The sequence below is a fragment of the Oscarella lobularis genome, chromosome 14, assembly GCF_947507565.1.
Source record: "Oscarella lobularis chromosome 14, ooOscLobu1.1, whole genome shotgun sequence".
In the NCBI taxonomy this organism is placed as follows: domain Eukaryota; kingdom Metazoa; phylum Porifera; class Homoscleromorpha; order Homosclerophorida; family Oscarellidae; genus Oscarella; species Oscarella lobularis.
The window spans coordinates 1,181,343-1,203,776 of record NC_089188.1 but is presented as its reverse complement, the minus strand read 5'-3'; the positions used below and the strand labels follow the sequence as shown (position 1 = coordinate 1,203,776).

Here is a 22,434-nt window from a genome sequence, read left to right as displayed (position 1 = left end):
CTGCCACGTGGTTTTAGCGCGCCTGCTTGGCAAATCGAACGCGGAACCTATTATAGCCTTGGCGCAACCGTAGCGAGCGTTGTCGCCTTGCGATCATGTCTACGAGACGGCTCGAAGACGTGGTCTCCTACGTGAAGCGGATGCCTACTTCGAAAGAGGTTTGGGGGGGGCCCCCTTTGCGCTCGAGTCCGATTCCTTCGCTAGTTCGCTTCTTTTCAAGGCTTCCCTGCAAGGAATGTCTATAGCGAGAATGTATAGAGATGCGGGAAGCGTCGATGACGCGCTTAGGTGCGACGAAGAAGTGAAATCGCGTTTTCTATTCGATTTTCCTTTTTAGATCGTTGGATTCTTATGTGAGCATTGCTCCAAACGATTTCGAGTAGGTTTACGCTTACGAAGGAATGCGGAAAGTGTAGACGTTTGAATTGAAAGGGCCTACAAGTTGAAGGGAGAATTGCTGGAGAGAAAAAATCTTCATGTCAAAGCTTTGGAAAATTATTCTCGGTATACATACATATATGTAAATATGTAAATTAATTATTGGGGTTTTTTTAGGTCTCTGCAGCTGAGAAGGAGCCAGGAAAGTCTTTGGGTGAAAAGTATAAAGAGGTCTCTCCCTAAGGAAATCGCCTCTTTATTTATTCTATTTTAGTTGGCCAATTGTATTGCAAGGAAGACGTTCACCAGAGCGAGGTGCCGTAGGGATATCACGTGAGGAATGCTTTGCAGATAAACGCCTATGTAGCTGTGCACTCCAAAGCAAGTAGAACAGATCGTAGCCTTGCTAATGAAAAAGGAGAAATATTGGTCGTTAGCTCTAGACGTTCAGGTAATATAAATAAATAAATAAATATGTCTGTAGTTGACGGGTTCTTCTAGGCAGTGGTGCTGAAATTGCTTGGAAGAGGCAACAAAGCTGCAGCGAATACAATGGAGCAACTGCTTATAAAGTTCTTGGTAATAGTTAAAGGGGAGGTTTTGATGGTCTCTACGTATATATGTCCTCTTCTAGTTGCAGAATCCTCGTAATGTTGACGTTCACGTGAAACTTGTCGAGCTTTATACTAATACATGTTTGGTGTACCGGCCTCGCGTTTTTCTGGGCGACTAATGCGTTTTTCTGCTAGGCCAAATTGATAAGGCTTATTCTCATTGTGCAAAGACTTGGCTATCGGACTTTCCTTCCACCGACAAATGGCTTCACATGTCACTCAGAGTGGTCGAAGTAAAAAAACGAGAAAAATCATTCTTGATAAATTGAAATAGCCGTTTTTTCAATTATAGGATTTCATGGAGAAAAGCATGGGTAAAGGATCAATTAATTAATTAAACAGTCGTTTGAATTTTTTCTCTAGTCGACTCATCGGAGCATTTAATTGCCCGCATAATTCATCTTCACTTGCTGGATCAAACGGTCTCGCTCAGCTTTCCCTACGAACTCGACAACGTCCTGCAAAACGTGATTAGGTACATAGCGCGTAACGTAGGCAATTCTTAGACTCATAAGCGGAGGTCCCAGACTTGACCAAGCCCTGAATGAAGCGAAGTCAATCGATTCTCTAACCGTTGACGTCGCGGCGGACAGCATAGCCCTGCGAACGTTTCAAGCCGGCCTCATCGAAATGCAAGGCAAAGTCTACGAACACTGCGCAACAATTCAACTCAAGAAAGCCCAAGAGGTAAATTCTTTATTTCATTGCCAAGATAATAATTCTTTTTAATTATAGAAGCGAATCTTGTGGCAAAAGGCCATGGAACATGCCCGTTTCTTTTTCACGGCGTGTCTCAGTCTACCTGTAATTGACAAAAAGCTCGTGGACGTTGACATTGCCGGGGAAATGACTCAAAGCTTAGTGGCGATGCTGTACAAAATTGGCTGCACTCGTCGTTGTCTTGCCGGTATGAGAAACACCTAGTGGTGTCAGTGAGTGACTCGTTATTGTACCGCCTCTTTAGGTCATTTTCTTCTGGACGCTCGTTCAAGAGAAGGAGATAGTCCGATTCTAGATGACGTCAAATTCAAACAGGTGGGTCTCTCTCGAGCGATATTTCTCTGATATTGTAATGATATTTTCGCTTTTGGGGGAACAGGCTATTATTTCGTCGATTTTTAAAGGGGCCAAGGGCTACGATAAGGGCAAGGTAAGCTGGTGATAAATATGCAACGTACGTATGTGCACACGTACGTTCTTTTTCAGTCCTTTTTGAGTCAGAATCCCGTCTTGCGATTGCACAATATAAAAGTGCCCGAGTTGGATGAATTGGCGCCGCTCGAAAGAAGTGGGATAAGACATGCCTACGAATTTAATTTTCCAATCTTTCTCGACAGTTTCGGTGATTGGTACAAGAAATCTTCACCGAATAGCGTGGATCGGCGCCAGCTGCGGCCTAAAGAACCCACCTGTCATACCAGACGGTAAATAATAGTAATATCTCTATAATTATTTATGATTTGTGTTGGACAGTAAGTGGCTGGTGTCTTGGACTGTTTGGAAGATTTCCCATGCATTGTGACGACTTGGAAGGAAATCGCTATGAATCGCTATCCATTCACGATGTGGAAGTAAGTTCTCCGTAGTCTCGTTTCCCAGTAGGCAGAATATAGAGAGACCACGTTCCCAAGGCTTTTCTCTTCGGAGTTATTTATGATGCGACGTGTAAAGTCAGGCAGTCTGCCACGGAAAGAGCTCAATCCGGAGGCCCGATATTGCTCCCGGAAGCTCTTGCACCGAAGCTCGTTTCTCCGGAGACGGCGCGATGGTGGACGGCTTTATTGGAGCTGGTCAGGGGAAAGTCAATAAGGCAAATAAACTGTTTTATATATTTTGTATGATTTAATTAATGGGAATTATAGTGTAAAAGAAACGTCTGAATTGAAGACGATCGTTCAAAAGGGAATCACCATTATTCGAGTGATACGAAAGCGTGCAATTGGAGCCTGTCCATTGGCTCACCTTGGACGAATCTTCACTGCTAAGGTAGTACCGGTAGTAGCATTTATTTTGGATTTCGTAACTGGATTTCGCGCATCAGATCGACGAATTTCGCGGCGAAAGCGAAGACGAATATCGGGCACTGGAAAAACGCGCTGCATTGTACTGGCAAGCCGCCAGAGAAGGCGTGCAGCTTTTGATCAAGTCAGTGAACTAGTTTCTTTAGCGGGATTTAAAAAAATTTTTTTTGCAGCGCCAGTTCAGATACCGTTGGCGGAGAGTCGTGGTTTGGCGACGGATCTGGACTCGTTGATGTCAGTTTTAAATATTTTCGTAATTTTTTATATCCCCACTTCGTTTTTGTTTTGTGTTCCAGAGCGCGAGCTTTGACGAGCTTTTGCACGAATGCACGTCGTCTTTGGCCGAGATTGCGGTGCGACAAGGAGACGTCAGACAAGCCTTGGATCTCTATGACCATCTCGATACAGCGGACGGAGCGTGGAATCAAGCTCAGGTGAACCTCGACGTGGTATCTGTTTTCACTTGATCAATTTTTCAGTTTTCAGATATGGAAATCTATGGCCAAGTCGCTCATGACCAATCACGAGGAAGAAGGGGAGTTTGAGTCTGAATCAGATCTCACGCGGAGTCGAACGTATTTGGAAAAGGCCCAGGATTCTCTAAAGGCTTGTTTGCACAGATTGGATGTGGAGGATGACGCGGTGAGACTTCGGTAATTCAAAAGTCGTGTTTTTCTGACGTCAATCTTGTTTAGGAAATGAGAGACGCCGTTGAAGAACAGCTTGAGGAAATTCAAAAAAAGATCCTTGATATTCACATTGAGGACGATGACGGCGACGATGACGGCGACGACGACGGCGACGACGGCGACGACGAATCTGAATCTGCGGAAGTCAAAGAAGATTCGGCGGCCGCTCTTGAGGTACGTCCGCATGTTTTAAGAGTCCTGGATTCTGCCCGCATCACCGTGTCGCGTCTGTTTCAACGCAGATGAGATGCGTTGAGATGCCACATCCATCTCGCGCATTTTAGTACCACTATACTGTGAAACGTGAACAGTACCTAAGAATTAAAGATTAGGCCCTCAATTTCCTAAGAATTAAAGATTAGGCCCTCAATTTCCTAAGAATTAAAGATTAGGCCCTCAATTTCATATTTAGGCCCTAAGAATCAAAGATTAGGCCCTCAATTTTTATCTTTAGGCTCTAAGAAACAATGATTAGGCCATCAATTTAATATTAAAGTCCTAAGAATCAAAGATTAAGCCCTCAATTTAATATTTAGGCCCTAAGAATTAAAGATGAGTTCCTCAATTTAATATTTAGGTCCTAAGAATCAAAGATTAGGATCTCAGTTTTTTACTTATGTCCTAAGAATTAAAGATTAGGCTCTCAATTTTATCTTTTGGCTCTATGAAACAAAGATTACGCCATCAATTTAATATTAAAGTCCTAAGAATTAAAGATTAGGCCATCAATTTAATATTTAGGCCCTAAGAATCAAAGATTAGGCCCTCAATTTAATATTTAGGTCCTAAGAATTAAAGATTAGGCCCTCAATTTTATCTTTCGGTCCTAAGAATCAAAGGTTAGGCCCTCAATTTAATATTTAGGCCCTAAGAATTAAAGATTAGGCCCTCAATTTAATATTTAGGCCTTCAATTTAATATATAGGCCCTAAGAATAAAAGATTAGGCTATCAGTTTTTTACTTATGTTCTAAGAATTAAAGATTAGGCCCTCAATTTTATCTGTTGGGCCTAAGGATCAAAGATTAGGCCCTCAATTTAATATTTAGTTCCTATGAATCAAAGATTAGGCCCTCAATTTAATATTCTTGTCTTAAAAATCAAAGATTAGGCCTTCAATTTATTACTTAGGTCCTAAGAATCAAAGATTAGGCCTTCAATATTTTACTCAGGTCCTAAGAATTAAGGATTAGGCCCTCAATTTTATCTTTAGGTCCTAAGAATCAAAGATTAGGCCCTCAATTTAATATTTAGGTCCTATGAATCAAAGATTAGGCCCTCAATTTAATATTCTGGTCTTAAAAATCAAAGATTAGGCCATCAATTTAATATTTATGTCCTATGAATCAAAGATTAGGCCCTCAATTTATTATATTGGTCCTTAGAATCAAAGATTAGGCCCTCAATATTTTACTTAGGTCCTAAGAATTAAGGATTAGGCCCTCAATTTAATATGAATCAAAGATTTAGCCTTAATTTAATATTCAAGTCTTAAAAATCAAAAATTAGGCCCTCAATTTAATATTTAGGTCCTAAGAATCAAAGATTAGGCCCTCAATTTAATATTTAGGTCCTATGAATCAAAGATTAGGCCCTCAATTTAATATTCAGGTCTTAAAGATCAAAGATTAGGCCATCAATTTAATACTTATGTCCTATGAATCAAAGATTAGGCCATCAATTTATTATATTGGTCCTAAGAATCAAAGATTAGGCCCTCAATATTTTACTTAGGTCGTAAGAATTAAGGATTAGGCCCTCAATTTAATATGAATCAAAGATTTAGCCTTAATTTAATATTCAAGTCTTAAAAATCAAATATTAGGCCCTCAATTTAATATTTAGGTCCTAAGAATCAAAGATTAGGCCCTCAATATTTTACTTAGGTCCTAAGAATCAAAGATTTGGCCCTCAATTTAATATTTAGGTCCTATGAATCAAAGATTAGGCCCTCAATTTAATATTCTGGTCTTAAAAATCAAAGATTAGGCCATCAATTTAATATTTAGGTCCTATGAATCAAAGATTAGGCCCTCGATTTATTATATTGGCCCTAAGGATCAAAGATTAGGCCCTGAATTTAATATTTTGGTCCTATGAATCAAAGATTAGGCCCTCAATTTAATATTCAAGTCTTAAAAATCAAAGATTAGGCCCTCAATTTAATATTTAGGTCCTAAGAATCAAAGATTAGGCCCTCAATATTTTACTTAGGTCCTAAGAATCAAAGATTTGGCCCTCAATTTAATATTTAGGTCCTATGAATCAAAGATTAGGCCCTCAATTTAATATTTAAGTCCTATGAATCAAGGATTAGGCCCTCAATTTAATATTCAGGTCTTAAAAATCAAAGATTAGGCCATCAATTTAATACTTATGTCCTATGAATCAATGATTAGGCCATGAATTTATTATATTGGCCCTAAGGATCAAAGATTAGGCCCTCAATTTAATATTTTGGTCCTATGAATCAAAGATTAGGCCCTCAATTTAATATTTAGGTCTTATGATTCAAAGATTAGGCCCTCAATTTAATATTTATGTCCTAAGAATTAAAGATTAGGCCCTCAATTTTATCTTTCGGTCCTAAGAATCAAAAGTTAGGCCCTCAATTTAATATTTAGGCCCTAAGAATTAAAGATTAGGCCCTCAATTTAATATTTAGTCCCTCAATTTAATATATAGGCCCTAAGAATAAAAGATTAGGCTCTCAGTTTTTTACTTATGTTCTAAGAATTAAAGATTAGGCCCTCAATTTTATCTGTTGGGCCTAAGGATCAAAGATTAGGCCCTCAATTTAATATTTAGTTCCTATGAATCAAAGATTAGGCCCTCAATTTAATATTCTTGTCTTAAAAATCAAAGATTAGGCCTTCAATTTATTACTTAGGTCCTATGAAACAAAGATTAGGCCCTCAATTTATTATATTGGTCCTAAGAATCAAAGATTAGGCCCTCAATATTTTACTTAGGTCCTAAGAATGAAGGATTAGGCCCTCAATTTTATCTTTAGGCTCTAAGAAACAAAGATTAGGCCCTCATTTTAATATTTAGGTCTGATGAATCAAAGATTAGGCCCTCAATTTAATATTTAGGTCCTATGAATCAAAGATTAGGCCATCAATTTATTATATTGGTCCTAAGAATCAAAGATTAGGCCCTCAATATTTTACTTAGGTCCTAAGAATCAAAGATTAGGCCCTCAATTTAATATTTGTGTCCTATGAATCAAAGATTAGGCCCTCAATTTAATATTCAGGTCTTAAAAATCAAAGATTAGGCCTACAATTTAATATTCAGGTCTTAAAAATAAAAGATTAGGCTCTCAATTTATTATTAAGGTCATAAGAATCAAAGATTAGGCCCACAATTTAATATTCAGGTCTTAAAAATCAAAGATTAGGCCATCAATTTAATATTTAGGTCCTATGAATCAAAGATTAGGCCCTCAATTTATTATATTGGTCCTTAGAATCAAAGATTAGGCCCTCAATATTTTACTTAGGTCCTAAGAATCAAAGATTTGGCCCTCAATTTAATATTTAGGTCCTATGAATCAAAGATTAGGCCCTCAATTTAATATTTAGGTCCTATGAATCAAAGATTAGGCCCTCAATTTAATATTAAAGTCCTAAGAATTAGAGATTAGGCTATCAATTTTATCTTTAGGCCCTAAGGATCAAAGATTAGGCCCTCAATTTAATATTTAGGTCCTATGAATCAAAGATTAGGCCCTCAATTTAATATTCTTGTCTTAAAAATCAAAGATTAGGCCTTCAATTTATTACTTAGGTCCTATGAAACAAAGATTAGGCCCTCAATTTATTATATTGGTCCTAAGAATCAAAGATTAGGCCCTCAATATTTTACTTATGTCCTAAGAATTAAGATTAGGCCCTCAATTTTAACTTTAGGCTCTAAGAAACAAAGATTAGGCCCTCAATTTAATATTTAGGCTCTAAGAATTAAAGATTAGGCCCTCAATTTTATCTGTTGGGCCTAAGGATCAAAGATTAGGCCCTCAATTTAATATTTAGTTCCTATGAATCAAAGATTAGGCCCTCAATTTAATATTCTTGTCTTAAAAATCAAAGATTAGGCCTTCAATTTATTACTTAGGTCCTATGAAACAAAGATTAGGCCCTCAATTTATTATATTGGTCCTAAGAATCAAAGATTAGGCCCTCAATATTTTACTTAGGTCCTAAGAATGAAGGATTAGGCCCTCAATTTTATCTTTAGGCTCTAAGAAACAAAGATTAGGCCCTCATTTTAATATTTAGGTCTGATGAATCAAAGATTAGGCCCTCAATTTAATATTTAGGTCCTATGAATCAAAGATTAGGCCATCAATTTATTATATTGGTCCTAAGAATCAAAGATTAGGCCCTCAATATTTTACTTAGGTCCTAAGAATCAAAGATTAGGCCCTCAATTTAATATTTGTGTCCTATGAATCAAAGATTAGGCCCTCAATTTAATATTCTTGTCTTAAAAATCAAAGATTAGGCCTTCAATTTATTACTTAGGTCCTAAGAATCAAAGATTAGGCCCTCAATATTTTACTTAGGTCCTAAGAATTAAGGATTAGGCCCTCAATTTTATCTTTAGGCTCTAAGAAACAAAGATTACGCCATCAATTTAATATTTAGGTCCTAAGAATTAAAGATTAGGCCCTAAATTTTATCTTTCCGTCCTATGAATCAAAGGTTAGGCCCTCAATTTAATATTTAGGTTCTAAGAATTAAAGATTAGGCCCTCAATTTAATATTTAGGCCTTCAATTTAATATTTAGGCCCTAAGAATAAAAGATTAGGCTCTCAGTTTTTTACTTATGTCCTAAGAATTAAACATTAGGCCCTCAATTTAATATTTAGGTCCTATGAATCAAAGATTAGGCCCTCAATTTATTATATTGGTCCTTAGAATCAAAGATTAGGCCCTCAATATTTTACTTAGGTCCTAAGAATCAAAGATTAGGCCCTCAATTTAATATTTAGGTCCTATGAATCAAAGATTAGGCCCTCAATTTAATATTAAAGTCCTAAGAATTAGAGATTAGGCTATCAATTTTATCTTTAGGCCCTAAGGATCAAAGATTAGGCCCTCAATTTAATATTCAGGTCTTAAAAATCAAAGATTAGGCCATCAATTTAATATTTAGGTCCTATGAATCAAAGATTAGGCCCTCAATTTATTATATTGGTCCTTAGAATCAAAGATTAGGCCCTCAATATTTTACTTAGGTCCTAAGAATCAAAGATTAGGCCCTCAATTTTATCTTTTGGCTCTATGAAACAAAGATTACGCCATCAATTTAATATTAAAGTCCTAAGAATTAAAGATTAGGCCATCAATTTTATCTTTAGGCCCTAAGAATCAAAGATTAGGCCCTCAATTTAATATTAAGTCCTAAGAATCAAAGATTAGGCCCTCAATTTTATCTTTTGGCTCTATGAAACAAAGATTACGCCATCAATTTAATATTAAAGTCCTATGAATCAAAGATTAGGTCCTCAATTTAATATTCAGGTCTTAAAAATCAAAGATTAGGCCCTCAATTTAATATTTAAGTCCTAAGAATTAAAGATTAGGCCCTCAATTTTATCTTTAGGCTCTAAGAAACAAAGATTAGGCCCTCAATTTAATATTTAAGTCCTATGAATCAAAGATTAGGCCCTCAATTTAATATTCAGGTCTTAAAAATCAAAGATTAGGCCCTCAATTTAATATTTAAGTCCTAAGAGTTAAAGATTAGGCCCTCAATTTTATCTTTCGGTTCTAAGAATCAAAGGTTAGGCCCTCAATTTAATATTTAGGCCCTAAAAATTAAAGATTAGGCCCTCAATTTTATCTTTAGGCTCTAAGAGACAAAGATTAGGCCATCAATTTATTATATTGGTCCTAAGAATCAAAGATTAAGCCCTCAATATTTTACTTAGTTCCTAAGAATTAAAGATTAGGCCCTCAATTTTATCTTTCGGTCCTAAGAATCAAAGGTTAGGCCCTCAATTTAATATTTAGGCCCTAAGAATTAAAGATTAGCCCCTCAATTTTATCTTTAGGCTCTAAGAAACAAAGATTACGCCATCAATTTAATATTAAAGTCCTAAGAATTAAAGATTAGGCCATCAATTTTATCTTTAGGCCCTAAGAATCAAAGATTAGGCCCTCAATTTAATATTTAAGTCCTAAGAATTAAAGATTAGGCCCTCAATTTTATCTTTTGGCTCTATGAAACAAAGATTACGCCATCAATTTAATATTAAAGTCCTAAGAATTAAAGATTAGGCCATCAATTTAATATTTAGGCCCTAAGAATCAAAGATTAGGCCCTCAATTTAATATTTAGGTCCTAAGAATTAAAGATTAGGCCCTCAATTTTATCTTTCGGTCCTAAGAATCAAAGGTTAGGCCCTCAATTTAATATTTAGGCCCTAAGAATTAAAGATTAGGCCCTCAATTTAATATTTAGGCCCTCAATTTAATATATAGGCCCTAAGAATAAAAGATTAGGCTCTCAGTTTTTTACTTATGTCCTAAGAATTAAAGATTAGGCCCTCAATTTTATCTGTTGGGCCTAAGGATCAAAGATTAGGCCCTCAATTTAATATTTAGTTCCTATGAATCAAAGATTAGGCCCTCAATTTAATATTCTTGTCTTAAAAATCAAAGATTAGGCCTTCAATTTATTACTTAGGTCCTATGAAACAAAGATTAGGCCCTCAATTTATTATATTGGTCCTAAGAATCAAAGATTAGGCCCTCAATATTTTACTTAGGTCCTAAGAATGAAGGATTAGGCCCTCAATTTTATCTTTAGGATCTAAGAAACAAAGATTAGGCCCTCAATTTAATATTTAGGTCTTATGAATCAAAGATTAGGCCCTCAATTTAATATTTAGGTCCTATGAATCAAAGATTAGACCCTCAATTTAATATTCAGGTCTTAAAAATCAAAGATTAGGCCATCAATTTAATATTTATGTCCTATGAATCAAAGATTAGGCCATCAATTTATTATATTGGTCCTAAGAATGGCCCTCAATATTTTACTTAGGTCCTAAGAATCAAAGATTAGGCCCTCAATTTAATATTTATGTCCTATGAATCAAAGATTAGGCCATCAATTTATTATATTGGTCCTAAGAATCAAAGATTAGGCCCTCAATATTTTACTTAGGTCCTAAGAATTAAGGATTAGGCCCTCAATTTAATATGAATCAAAGATTTAGCCTTAATTTAATATTCAAGTCTTAAAAATCAAAAATTAGGCCCTCAATTTAATATTTAGGTCCTAGGAATCAAAGATTAGGCCCTCAATATTTTACTTAGGTCCTAAGAATCAAAGATTAGGCCCTCAATTTAATATTTAGGTCCTATGAATCAAAGATTAGGCCCTCAATTTAATATTCAGGTCTTAAAAATCAAAGATTAGGCCATCAATTTAATACTTATGTCCTATGAATCAATGATTAGGCCATCAATTTATTATATTGGCCCTAATGATCAAAGATTAGGCCCTCAATTTAATATTTTGGTACTATGAATCAAAGATTAGGCCCTCAATTTAATATTCAAGTCTTAAAAATCAAAGATTAGGCCATCAATTTATTATATTGGTCCTAAGAATCAAAGATTAGGCCCTCAATATTTTACTTAGGTCCTAAGAATCAAAGATTATGCTCTCAGTTTTTTACTTATTTCCTAAGAATTAAAGATTAGGCTCTCAATTTTATCTTTTGGTTCTATGAAACAAAGATTACGCCATCAATTTAATATTAAAGTCCTAAGAATTAGAGATTAGGCTATCAATTTTATCTTTAGGCCCTAAGGATCAAAGATTAGGCCCTCAATTTAATTTTTAGGCCCTAAGAATTAAAGATTAGGCCCTCAATTTTATCTTTCGGTCCTAAGAATCAAAGGTTAGGCCCTCAATTTAATATTTAGGCCCTAAGAATTAAAGATTAGGCCCTCAATTTAATATTTAGGCCCTCAATTTAATATATAGGCCCTAAGAATAAAAGATTAGGCTCTCAGTTTTTTACTTATGTCCTAAGAATTAAAGATTAGGCCCTCAATTTTATCTGTTGGGCCTAAGGATCAAAGATTAGGCCCTCAATTTAATATTTAGTTCCTATGAATCAAAGATTAGGCCCTCAATTTAATATTCTTGTCTTAAAAATCAAAGATTAGGCCTTCAATTTATTACTTAGGTCCTATGAAACAAAGATTAGGCCCTCAATTTATTATATTGGTCCTAAGAATCAAAGATTAGGCCCTCAATATTTTACTTAGGTCCTAAGAATGAAGGATTAGGCCCTCAATTTTATCTTTAGGATCTAAGAAACAAAGATTAGGCCCTCAATTTAATATTTAGGTCTTATGAATCAAAGATTAGGCCCTCAATTTAATATTTAGGTCCTATGAATCAAAGATTAGGCCCTCAATTTAATATTTAGGTCCTATGAATCAAAGATTAGGCCCTCAATTTAATATTCAAGTCTTAAAAATCAAAGATTAGGCCATCAATTTATTATATTGGTCCTAAGAATCAAAGATTAGGCCCTCAATATTTTACTTAGGTCCTAAGAATCAAAGATTATGCTCTCAGTTTTTTACTTATTTCCTAAGAATTAAAGATTAGGCTCTCAATTTTATCTTTTGGTTCTATGAAACAAAGATTACGCCATCAATTTAATATTAAAGTCCTAAGAATTAGAGATTAGGCTATCAATTTTATCTTTAGGCCCTAAGGATCAAAGATTAGGCCCTCAATTTAATTTTTAGGCCCTAAGAATTAAAGATTAGGCCCTCAATTTAATATTTAGGCCTTCAATTTAATATTTAGGCCCTAAGAATAAAAGATTAGGCTCTCAGTTTTTTACTTATGTCCTAAGAATTAAAGATTAGGCCCTCAATTTTATCTTTTGGCTCTATGAAGCAAAGATTACGCCATCAATTTAATATTAAAGTCCTAAGAATTAAAGATTTGGCCATCAATTTTATCTTTAGGCCCTAAGAATCAAAGATTAGGCCCTCAATTTAATATTTAAGTCTTAAAAATCAAAGATTAGGCCATCAATTTATTATATTGGTCCTAAGAATCAAAGATTAGGCCCTCAATATTTTACTTAGGTCCTAAGAATCAAAGATTATGCTCTCAGTTTTTTACTTATGTTCTAAGAATTAAAGATTAGGCTCTCAATTTTATCTTTTGGTTCTATGAAACAAAGATTACGCCATCAATTTAATATTAAAGTCCTAAGAATTAGAGATTAGGCTATCAATTTTATCTTTAGGCCCTAAGGATCAAAGATTAGGCCCTCAATTTAATTTTTAGGCCCTAAGAATTAAAGATTAGGCCCTCAATTTAATATTTAGGCCTTCAATTTAATATTTAGGCCCTAAGAATAAAAGATTAGGCTCTCAGTTTTTTACTTATGTCCTAAGAATTAAAGATTAGGCCCTCAATTTTATCTTTTGGCTCTATGAAACAAAGATTACGCCATCAATTTAATATTAAAGTCCTAAGAATTAAAGATTTGGCCATCAATTTTATCTTTAGGCCTTAAGAATCAAAGATTAGGCCATCAATTTATTATTTAGGTCCTATGAATCAAAGATTGCGCTCTCAATTTAATATTCAGATCTTAAAAATGAAAGATTAGGCCATCAATTTAATATTTATGTCCTATGAAACAAAGATTAGGCCCTCAATTTATTATATTTGTCCTAAGAATCAAAGATTAGGCCCTCAATATTTTACTTAGGTCCTAAGAATGAAGGATTAGGCCCTCAATTTTATCTTTAGGCTCTAAGAAACAAAGATTAGGCCCTCAATTTAATATTTAGGTCTTATGAATCAAAGATTAGGCCCTCAATTTAATATTTAGGTCCTATGAATCAAAGATTAGACCCTCAATTTAATATTCAGGTCTTAAAAATCAAAGATTAGGCCATCAATTTAATATTTATGTCCTATGAATCAAAGATTACGCCATCAATTTATTATATTGGTCCTAAGAATGGCCCTCAATATTTTACTTAGGTCCTAAGAATCAAAGATTAGGCCCTCAATTTAATATTTATGTCCTATGAATCAAAGATTAGGCCCACAATTTAATATTCAGGTCTTAAAAATCAAAGATTAGGCCCACAATTTAATATTCAGGTCTTAAAAATGAAAGATTAGGCTCTCAATTTATTATTAAGGTCATAAGAATCAAAGATTAGGCCCACAATTTAATATTCAGGTCTTCAAAATCAAAGATTAGGTTATCAATTTAATATTTAGGTCCTATGAATCAAAGATTAGGCCCTCAATTTATTATATTGGTCCTAAGAATCAAAGATTAGGCCCTCAATATTTTACTTAGGTCCTAAGAATCAAAGATTAGGCCCTCAATTTATTCTTTATGTCTTAAGAATCAAAGATTAGGCCCTCAATTTAATATTTCGGTCCTAAGAATTAAAGATTAGGCCCTCAATTTTATCTTTCGGTCCTAAGAATCAAAGGTTAGGCCCTCAATTTAATATTTAGGCCCTAAGAATTAAAGATTAGGCCCTCAATTTTATCTTTCGGTCCTAAGAATCAAAGGTTAGGCCCTCAATTTAATATTTAGGCCCTAAAAATTAAAGATTAGGCCCTCAATTTTATCTTTAGGCTCTAAGAGACAAAGATTAGGCCATCAATTTATTATATTGGTCCTAAGAATCAAAGATTAAGCCCTCAATATTTTACTTAGTTCCTAAGAATTAAAGATTAGGCCCTCAATTTTATCTTTCGGTCCTAAGAATCAAAGGTTAGGCCCTCAATTTAATATTTAGGCCCTAAGAATTAAAGATTAGCCCCTCAATTTTATCTTTAGGCTCTAAGAAACAAAGATTACGCCATCAATTTAATATTAAAGTCCTAAGAATTAAAGATTAGGCCATCAATTTTATCTTTAGGCCCTAAGAATCAAAGATTAGGCCCTCAATTTAATATTTAAGTCCTAAGAATTAAAGATTAGGCCCTCAATTTTATCTTTTGGCTCTATGAAACAAAGATTACGCCATCAATTTAATATTAAAGTCCTAAGAATTAAAGATTAGGCCATCAATTTAATATTTAGGCCCTAAGAATCAAAGATTAGGCCCTCAATTTAATATTTAGGTCCTAAGAATTAAAGATTAGGCCCTCAATTTTATCTTTCGGTCCTAAGAATCAAAGGTTAGGCCCTCAATTTAATATTTAGGCCCTAAGAATTAAAGATTAGGCCCTCAATTTAATATTTAGGCCCTCAATTTAATATATAGGCCCTAAGAATAAAAGATTAGGCTCTCAGTTTTTTACTTATGTCCTAAGAATTAAAGATTAGGCCCTCAATTTTATCTGTTGGGCCTAAGGATCAAAGATTAGGCCCTCAATTTAATATTTAGTTCCTATGAATCAAAGATTAGGCCCTCAATTTAATATTCTTGTCTTAAAAATCAAAGATTAGGCCTTCAATTTATTACTTAGGTCCTATGAAACAAAGATTAGGCCCTCAATTTATTATATTGGTCCTAAGAATCAAAGATTAGGCCCTCAATATTTTACTTAGGTCCTAAGAATGAAGGATTAGGCCCTCAATTTTATCTTTAGGATCTAAGAAACAAAGATTAGGCCCTCAATTTAATATTTAGGTCTTATGAATCAAAGATTAGGCCCTCAATTTAATATTTAGGTCCTATGAATCAAAGATTAGACCCTCAATTTAATATTCAGGTCTTAAAAATCAAAGATTAGGCCATCAATTTAATATTTATGTCCTATGAATCAAAGATTAGGCCATCAATTTATTATATTGGTCCTAAGAATGGCCCTCAATATTTTACTTAGGTCCTAAGAATCAAAGATTAGGCCCTCAATTTAATATTTATGTCCTATGAATCAAAGATTAGGCCATCAATTTATTATATTGGTCCTAAGAATCAAAGATTAGGCCCTCAATATTTTACTTAGGTCCTAAGAATTAAGGATTAGGCCCTCAATTTAATATGAATCAAAGATTTAGCCTTAATTTAATATTCAAGTCTTAAAAATCAAAAATTAGGCCCTCAATTTAATATTTAGGTCCTAGGAATCAAAGATTAGGCCCTCAATATTTTACTTAGGTCCTAAGAATCAAAGATTAGGCCCTCAATTTAATATTTAGGTCCTATGAATCAAAGATTAGGCCCTCAATTTAATATTCAGGTCTTAAAAATCAAAGATTAGGCCATCAATTTAATACTTATGTCCTATGAATCAATGATTAGGCCATCAATTTATTATATTGGCCCTAATGATCAAAGATTAGGCCCTCAATTTAATATTTTGGTACTATGAATCAAAGATTAGGCCCTCAATTTAATATTCAAGTCTTAAAAATCAAAGATTAGGCCATCAATTTATTATATTGGTCCTAAGAATCAAAGATTAGGCCCTCAATATTTTACTTAGGTCCTAAGAATCAAAGATTATGCTCTCAGTTTTTTACTTATTTCCTAAGAATTAAAGATTAGGCTCTCAATTTTATCTTTTGGTTCTATGAAACAAAGATTACGCCATCAATTTAATATTAAAGTCCTAAGAATTAGAGATTAGGCTATCAATTTTATCTTTAGGCCCTAAGGATCAAAGATTAGGCCCTCAATTTAATTTTTAGGCCCTAAGAATTAAAGATTAGGCCCTCAATTTTATCTTTCGGTCCTAAGAATCAAAGGTTAGGCCCTCAATTTAATATTTAGGCCCTAAGAATTAAAGATTAGGCCCTCAATTTAATATTTAGGCCCTCAATTTAATATATAGGCCCTAAGAATAAAAGATTAGGCTCTCAGTTTTTTACTTATGTCCTAAGAATTAAAGATTAGGCCCTCAATTTTATCTGTTGGGCCTAAGGATCAAAGATTAGGCCCTCAATTTAATATTTAGTTCCTATGAATCAAAGATTAGGCCCTCAATTTAATATTCTTGTCTTAAAAATCAAAGATTAGGCCTTCAATTTATTACTTAGGTCCTATGAAACAAAGATTAGGCCCTCAATTTATTATATTGGTCCTAAGAATCAAAGATTAGGCCCTCAATATTTTACTTAGGTCCTAAGAATGAAGGATTAGGCCCTCAATTTTATCTTTAGGATCTAAGAAACAAAGATTAGGCCCTCAATTTAATATTTAGGTCTTATGAATCAAAGATTAGGCCCTCAATTTAATATTTAGGTCCTATGAATCAAAGATTAGGCCCTCAATTTAATATTTAGGTCCTATGAATCAAAGATTAGGCCCTCAATTTAATATTCAAGTCTTAAAAATCAAAGATTAGGCCATCAATTTATTATATTGGTCCTAAGAATCAAAGATTAGGCCCTCAATATTTTACTTAGGTCCTAAGAATCAAAGATTATGCTCTCAGTTTTTTACTTATTTCCTAAGAATTAAAGATTAGGCCCTCAATTTAATATTTAGGCCTTCAATTTAATATTTAGGCCCTAAGAATAAAAGATTAGGCTCTCAGTTTTTTACTTATGTCCTAAGAATTAAAGATTAGGCCCTCAATTTTATCTTTTGGCTCTATGAAGCAAAGATTACGCCATCAATTTAATATTAAAGTCCTAAGAATTAAAGATTTGGCCATCAATTTTATCTTTAGGCCCTAAGAATCAAAGATTAGGCCCTCAATTTAATATTTAAGTCTTAAAAATCAAAGATTAGGCCATCAATTTATTATATTGGTCCTAAGAATCAAAGATTAGGCCCTCAATATTTTACTTAGGTCCTAAGAATCAAAGATTATGCTCTCAGTTTTTTACTTATGTTCTAAGAATTAAAGATTAGGCTCTCAATTTTATCTTTTGGTTCTATGAAACAAAGATTACGCCATCAATTTAATATTAAAGTCCTAAGAATTAGAGATTAGGCTATCAATTTTATCTTTAGGCCCTAAGGATCAAAGATTAGGCCCTCAATTTAATTTTTAGGCCCTAAGAATTAAAGATTAGGCCCTCAATTTAATATTTAGGCCTTCAATTTAATATTTAGGCCCTAAGAATAAAAGATTAGGCTCTCAGTTTTTTACTTATGTCCTAAGAATTAAAGATTAGGCCCTCAATTTTATCTTTTGGCTCTATGAAACAAAGATTACGCCATCAATTTAATATTAAAGTCCTAAGAATTAAAGATTTGGCCATCAATTTTATCTTTAGGCCTTAAGAATCAAAGATTAGGCCATCAATTTATTATTTAGGTCCTATGAATCAAAGATTGCGCTCTCAATTTAATATTCAGATCTTAAAAATGAAAGATTAGGCCATCAATTTAATATTTATGTCCTATGAAACAAAGATTAGGCCCTCAATTTATTATATTTGTCCTAAGAATCAAAGATTAGGCCCTCAATATTTTACTTAGGTCCTAAGAATGAAGGATTAGGCCCTCAATTTTATCTTTAGGCTCTAAGAAACAAAGATTAGGCCCTCAATTTAATATTTAGGTCTTATGAATCAAAGATTAGGCCCTCAATTTAATATTTAGGTCCTATGAATCAAAGATTAGACCCTCAATTTAATATTCAGGTCTTAAAAATCAAAGATTAGGCCATCAATTTAATATTTATGTCCTATGAATCAAAGATTACGCCATCAATTTATTATATTGGTCCTAAGAATGGCCCTCAATATTTTACTTAGGTCCTAAGAATCAAAGATTAGGCCCTCAATTTAATATTTATGTCCTATGAATCAAAGATTAGGCCCACAATTTAATATTCAGGTCTTAAAAATCAAAGATTAGGCCCACAATTTAATATTCAGGTCTTAAAAATGAAAGATTAGGCTCTCAATTTATTATTAAGGTCATAAGAATCAAAGATTAGGCCCACAATTTAATATTCAGGTCTTCAAAATCAAAGATTAGGTTATCAATTTAATATTTAGGTCCTATGAATCAAAGATTAGGCCCTCAATTTATTATATTGGTCCTAAGAATCAAAGATTAGGCCCTCAATATTTTACTTAGGTCCTAAGAATCAAAGATTAGGCCCTCAATTTATTCTTTATGTCTTAAGAATCAAAGATTAGGCCCTCAATTTAATATTTAGGTCCTATGAATCAAAGATTAGGCCCTCAATTTAATATTCTGGTCTTAAAAATCAAAGATTAGGCCATCAATTTAATATTTAGGTCCTATGAATCAAAGATTAGTCCCTCGATTTATTATATTGGTCCTAAGAATCAAAGATTAGGCCCTCAATATTTTACTTATGTCCTAAGAATTAAGGATTAGGCCCTCAATTTAATATGAATCAAAGATTTGGCCTTAATTTAATATTCAAGTGTTAAAAATCAAAAATTATGCCCTCAATTTAATATTTAGGTTCTAAGAATCAAAGATTAGGCCCTCAATATTTTACTTAGGTCCTAAGAATCAAAGATTAGACCCTCAATTTAATATTTAGGTCCTATGAATCAAAGATTAGGCCCTCAATTTAATATTTAGGTCCTATGAATCAAAGATTAGGCCCTCAATTTAATATTCAGGTCTAAAAAATCAAAGATTAGGCCATCAATTTAATACTTATGTCCTATGAATCAAAGATTAGGCCCTCAATTTATTATATTGGTCCTAAGAATCAAAGATTAGGCCCTCAATATTTTACTTAGGTCCTAAGAATGAAGGATTAGGCCTTCAATTTTATCTTTTGGCTCTAAGAAACAAAGATTAGGCCCTCAATTTAATATTTACTTTCTATGAATCAAAGATTAGGCCATCAATTTATTATATTGGTCCTAAGAATCAAAGATTAGGCCCTCAATATTTTACTTAGGTCCTAAGAATTAAGATTAGGCCCTCAATTTTATCTTTAGGCTCTAAGAAACAAAGATTAGGCCCTCAATTTAATATTTAGGCCCTCAATTTAATATTTAGGCCCTAAGAATAAAAGATTAGGCTCTCAGTTTTTTACTTATGTCCTAAGAATTAAAGATTAGGCCCTCAATTTTATCTTTTGGCTCTATGAAACAAAGATTACGCCATCAATTTAATATTAAAGTCCTAAGAATTAAAGATTAGGCCATCAATTTAATATTTAGGCCCTAAGAATCAAAGATTAGGCCCTCAATTTAATATTTAGGTCCTAAGAATTAAAGATTAGGCCCTCAATTTTATCTTTCGGTCCTAAGAATCAAAGGTTAGGCCCTCAATTTAATATTTAGGCCCTAAGAATTAAAGATTAGGCCCTCAATTTAATATTTAGGCCCTCAATTTAATATATAGGCCCTAAGAATAAAAGATTAGGCTCTCAGTTTTTTACTTATGTTCTAAGATTTAAAGATTAGGCCCTCAATTTTATCTGTTGGGCCTAAGGATCAAAGATTAGGCCCTCAATTTAATATTTAGTTCTTATGAATCAAAGATTAGGCCCTCAATTTAATATTCTTGTCTTAAAAATCAAAGATTAGGCCTTCAATTTATTACTTAGGTCCTAAGAATCAAAGATTAGGCCTTCAATATTTTACTTAGGTCCTAAGAATTAAGGATTTGGCCCTCAATTTTATCTTTAGGTCCTAAGAATCAAAGATTAGGCCCTCAATTTAATATTTAGGTCCTATGAATCAAAGATTAGGCCCTCAATTTAATATTCTGGTCTTAAAAATCAAATATTAGGCCATCAATTTAATATTTATGTCCTATGAATCAAAGATTAGGCCCTCAATTTATTATATTGGTCCTTAGAATCAAAGATTAGGCCCTCAATATTTTACTTAGGTCCTAAGAATGAAGGATTAGGCCTTCAATTTTATCTTTTGGCTCTAAGAAACAAAGATTAGGCCCTCAATTTAATATTTACTTTCTATGAATCAAAGATTAGGCCATCAATTTATTATATTGGTCCTAAGAATCAAAGATTAGGCCCTCAATATTTTACTTAGGTCCTAAGAATCAAAGATTAGGCCCTCAATTTAATATTTAGGTCCTATGAATCAAAGATTAGGCCCTCAATATTTTACTTATGTCCTAAGAATTAAGGATTAGGCCCTCAATTTAATATGAATCAAAGATTAGGCCCTCAATTTTATCTTTAGGCTCTAAGAAACAAAGATTAGGCCCTCAATTTAATATTTAGGTCCTATGAATCAAAGATTAGGCCCTCAATATTTTACTTAGGTCCTAAGAATCAAAGGTTAGGCCCTCAATTTTATCTTTAGGCTCTAAGAAACAAAGATTAGGCCCTCAATTTAATATTTAGGCCCTAAGAATTAAAGATTAGGCCCTCAATTTAATATTTAGGCCCTCAATTTAATATTTAGGCCCTAAGAATAAAAGATTAGGCTCTCAGTTTTTTACTTATGTCCTAAGAATTAAACATTAGGCCCTCAATTTTATCTTTTGGCTCTATGAAACAAAGATTACGCCATCAATTTAATATTAAAGTCCTAAGAATTAAAGATTAGGCCATCAATTTTATCTTTAGGTCCTATGAATCAAAGATTAGGCCCTCAATTTAATATTCTGGTCTTAAAAATCAAAGATTAGGCCATCAATTTAATATTTATGTCCTATGAATCAAAGATTAGGCCCTCAATTTATTATATTGGTCCTTAGAATCAAAGATTAGGCCCTCAATATTTTACTTAGGTCCTAAGAATTAAGGATTAGGCCCTCAATTTAATATGAATCAAAGATTTAGCCTTAATTTAATATTCAAGTCTTAGAAATCAAAAATTAGGCCCTCAATTTAATATTTAGGTCCTAAGAATCAAAGATTAGGCCCTCAATATTTTACTTAGGTCCTAAGAATCAAAGATTAGGCCCTCAATTTAATATTTAGGTCCTATGAATCAAAGATTAGGCCCTCAATTTAATATTTAGGTCCTATGAATCAAAGATTAGGCCCACAATTTAATATTCAGGTCTTAAAAATCAAAGATTAGGCCATCAATTTAATATTTAGGTCCTTTGAATCAAAGATTAGGCCCTCAATTTATTATATTGGTCCTAAGAATCAAAGATTAGGCCCTCAATATTTTACTTAGGTCCTAAGAATCAAAGATTAGGCCATCAATTTAATATTTAGGTCCTTTGAATCAAAGATTAGGCCCTCAATTTATTATATTGGTCCTAAGAATCAAAGATTAGGCCCTCAATATTTTACTTAGGTCCTAGAAATCAAAGATTATGCTCTCAGTTTTTTACTTATGTCCTAAGACTTAAAGATTAGGCTCTCAATTTTATCTTTTGGTTCTATGAAACAAAGATTACGCCATCAATTTAATATTAAAGTCCTAAGAATTAGAGATTAAGCTATCAATTTTATCTTTAGGCCCTAAGGATCAAAGATTAGGCCCTCAATTTAATATTTAGGTCCTATGAATCAAAGATTAGGCCCTCAATTTAATATTCTTGTCTTAAAAATCAAAGATTAGGCCTTCAATTTATTACTTAGGTCCTAAGAATCAAAGATTAGGCCCTCAATATTTTACTTAGGTCCTAAGAATGAAGGATTAGGCCCTCAATTTTATCTTTAGGCTCTAAGAAACAAAGATTAGGCCCTCAATTTAATATTTAGGTCTTATGAATCAAAGATTAGGCCCTCAATTTATTATTTAGGTCTTATGAATCAAAGATTAGGCCATCAATTTAATACTTATGTCCTATGAATCAATGATTAGGCCATCAATTTATTATATTGGTCCTAAGAATTAAGGATTAGGCCCTCAATTTTCTCTTT

At 33.3% G+C, this 22,434-nt stretch overlaps 1 protein-coding gene across 1 annotated transcript in view; it reads left to right on the top strand.

The window, feature by feature from the left end:
• The first annotated feature begins 17 nt into the window (after window positions 1-17).
• LOC136195355 (E3 SUMO-protein ligase RanBP2-like) overlaps window positions 18-22,434 on the top strand; it is a 27,875-nt gene continuing 5,458 nt past the window's right edge. The window contains exons 1-26 of the mRNA XM_065984672.1: window positions 18-158; window positions 221-288; window positions 338-379; window positions 433-504; window positions 556-599; window positions 653-693; window positions 746-829; window positions 880-957; window positions 1,013-1,073; window positions 1,128-1,225; window positions 1,285-1,306; window positions 1,356-1,467; window positions 1,520-1,679; window positions 1,728-1,899; window positions 1,957-2,027; window positions 2,092-2,142; window positions 2,199-2,280; window positions 2,330-2,416; window positions 2,466-2,563; window positions 2,624-2,802; window positions 2,855-2,978; window positions 3,034-3,137; window positions 3,187-3,247; window positions 3,310-3,447; window positions 3,500-3,655; window positions 3,709-3,876. Of these exons, the coding sequence (XP_065840744.1) occupies window positions 96-158; window positions 221-288; window positions 338-379; window positions 433-504; window positions 556-599; window positions 653-693; window positions 746-829; window positions 880-957; window positions 1,013-1,073; window positions 1,128-1,225; window positions 1,285-1,306; window positions 1,356-1,467; window positions 1,520-1,679; window positions 1,728-1,899; window positions 1,957-2,027; window positions 2,092-2,142; window positions 2,199-2,280; window positions 2,330-2,416; window positions 2,466-2,563; window positions 2,624-2,802; window positions 2,855-2,978; window positions 3,034-3,137; window positions 3,187-3,247; window positions 3,310-3,447; window positions 3,500-3,655; window positions 3,709-3,876 (2,436 nt within the window). The 5' untranslated portion in view covers window positions 18-95. The remainder of the gene's footprint in view (window positions 159-220; window positions 289-337; window positions 380-432; window positions 505-555; window positions 600-652; window positions 694-745; window positions 830-879; window positions 958-1,012; window positions 1,074-1,127; window positions 1,226-1,284; window positions 1,307-1,355; window positions 1,468-1,519; window positions 1,680-1,727; window positions 1,900-1,956; window positions 2,028-2,091; window positions 2,143-2,198; window positions 2,281-2,329; window positions 2,417-2,465; window positions 2,564-2,623; window positions 2,803-2,854; window positions 2,979-3,033; window positions 3,138-3,186; window positions 3,248-3,309; window positions 3,448-3,499; window positions 3,656-3,708; window positions 3,877-22,434) is intronic.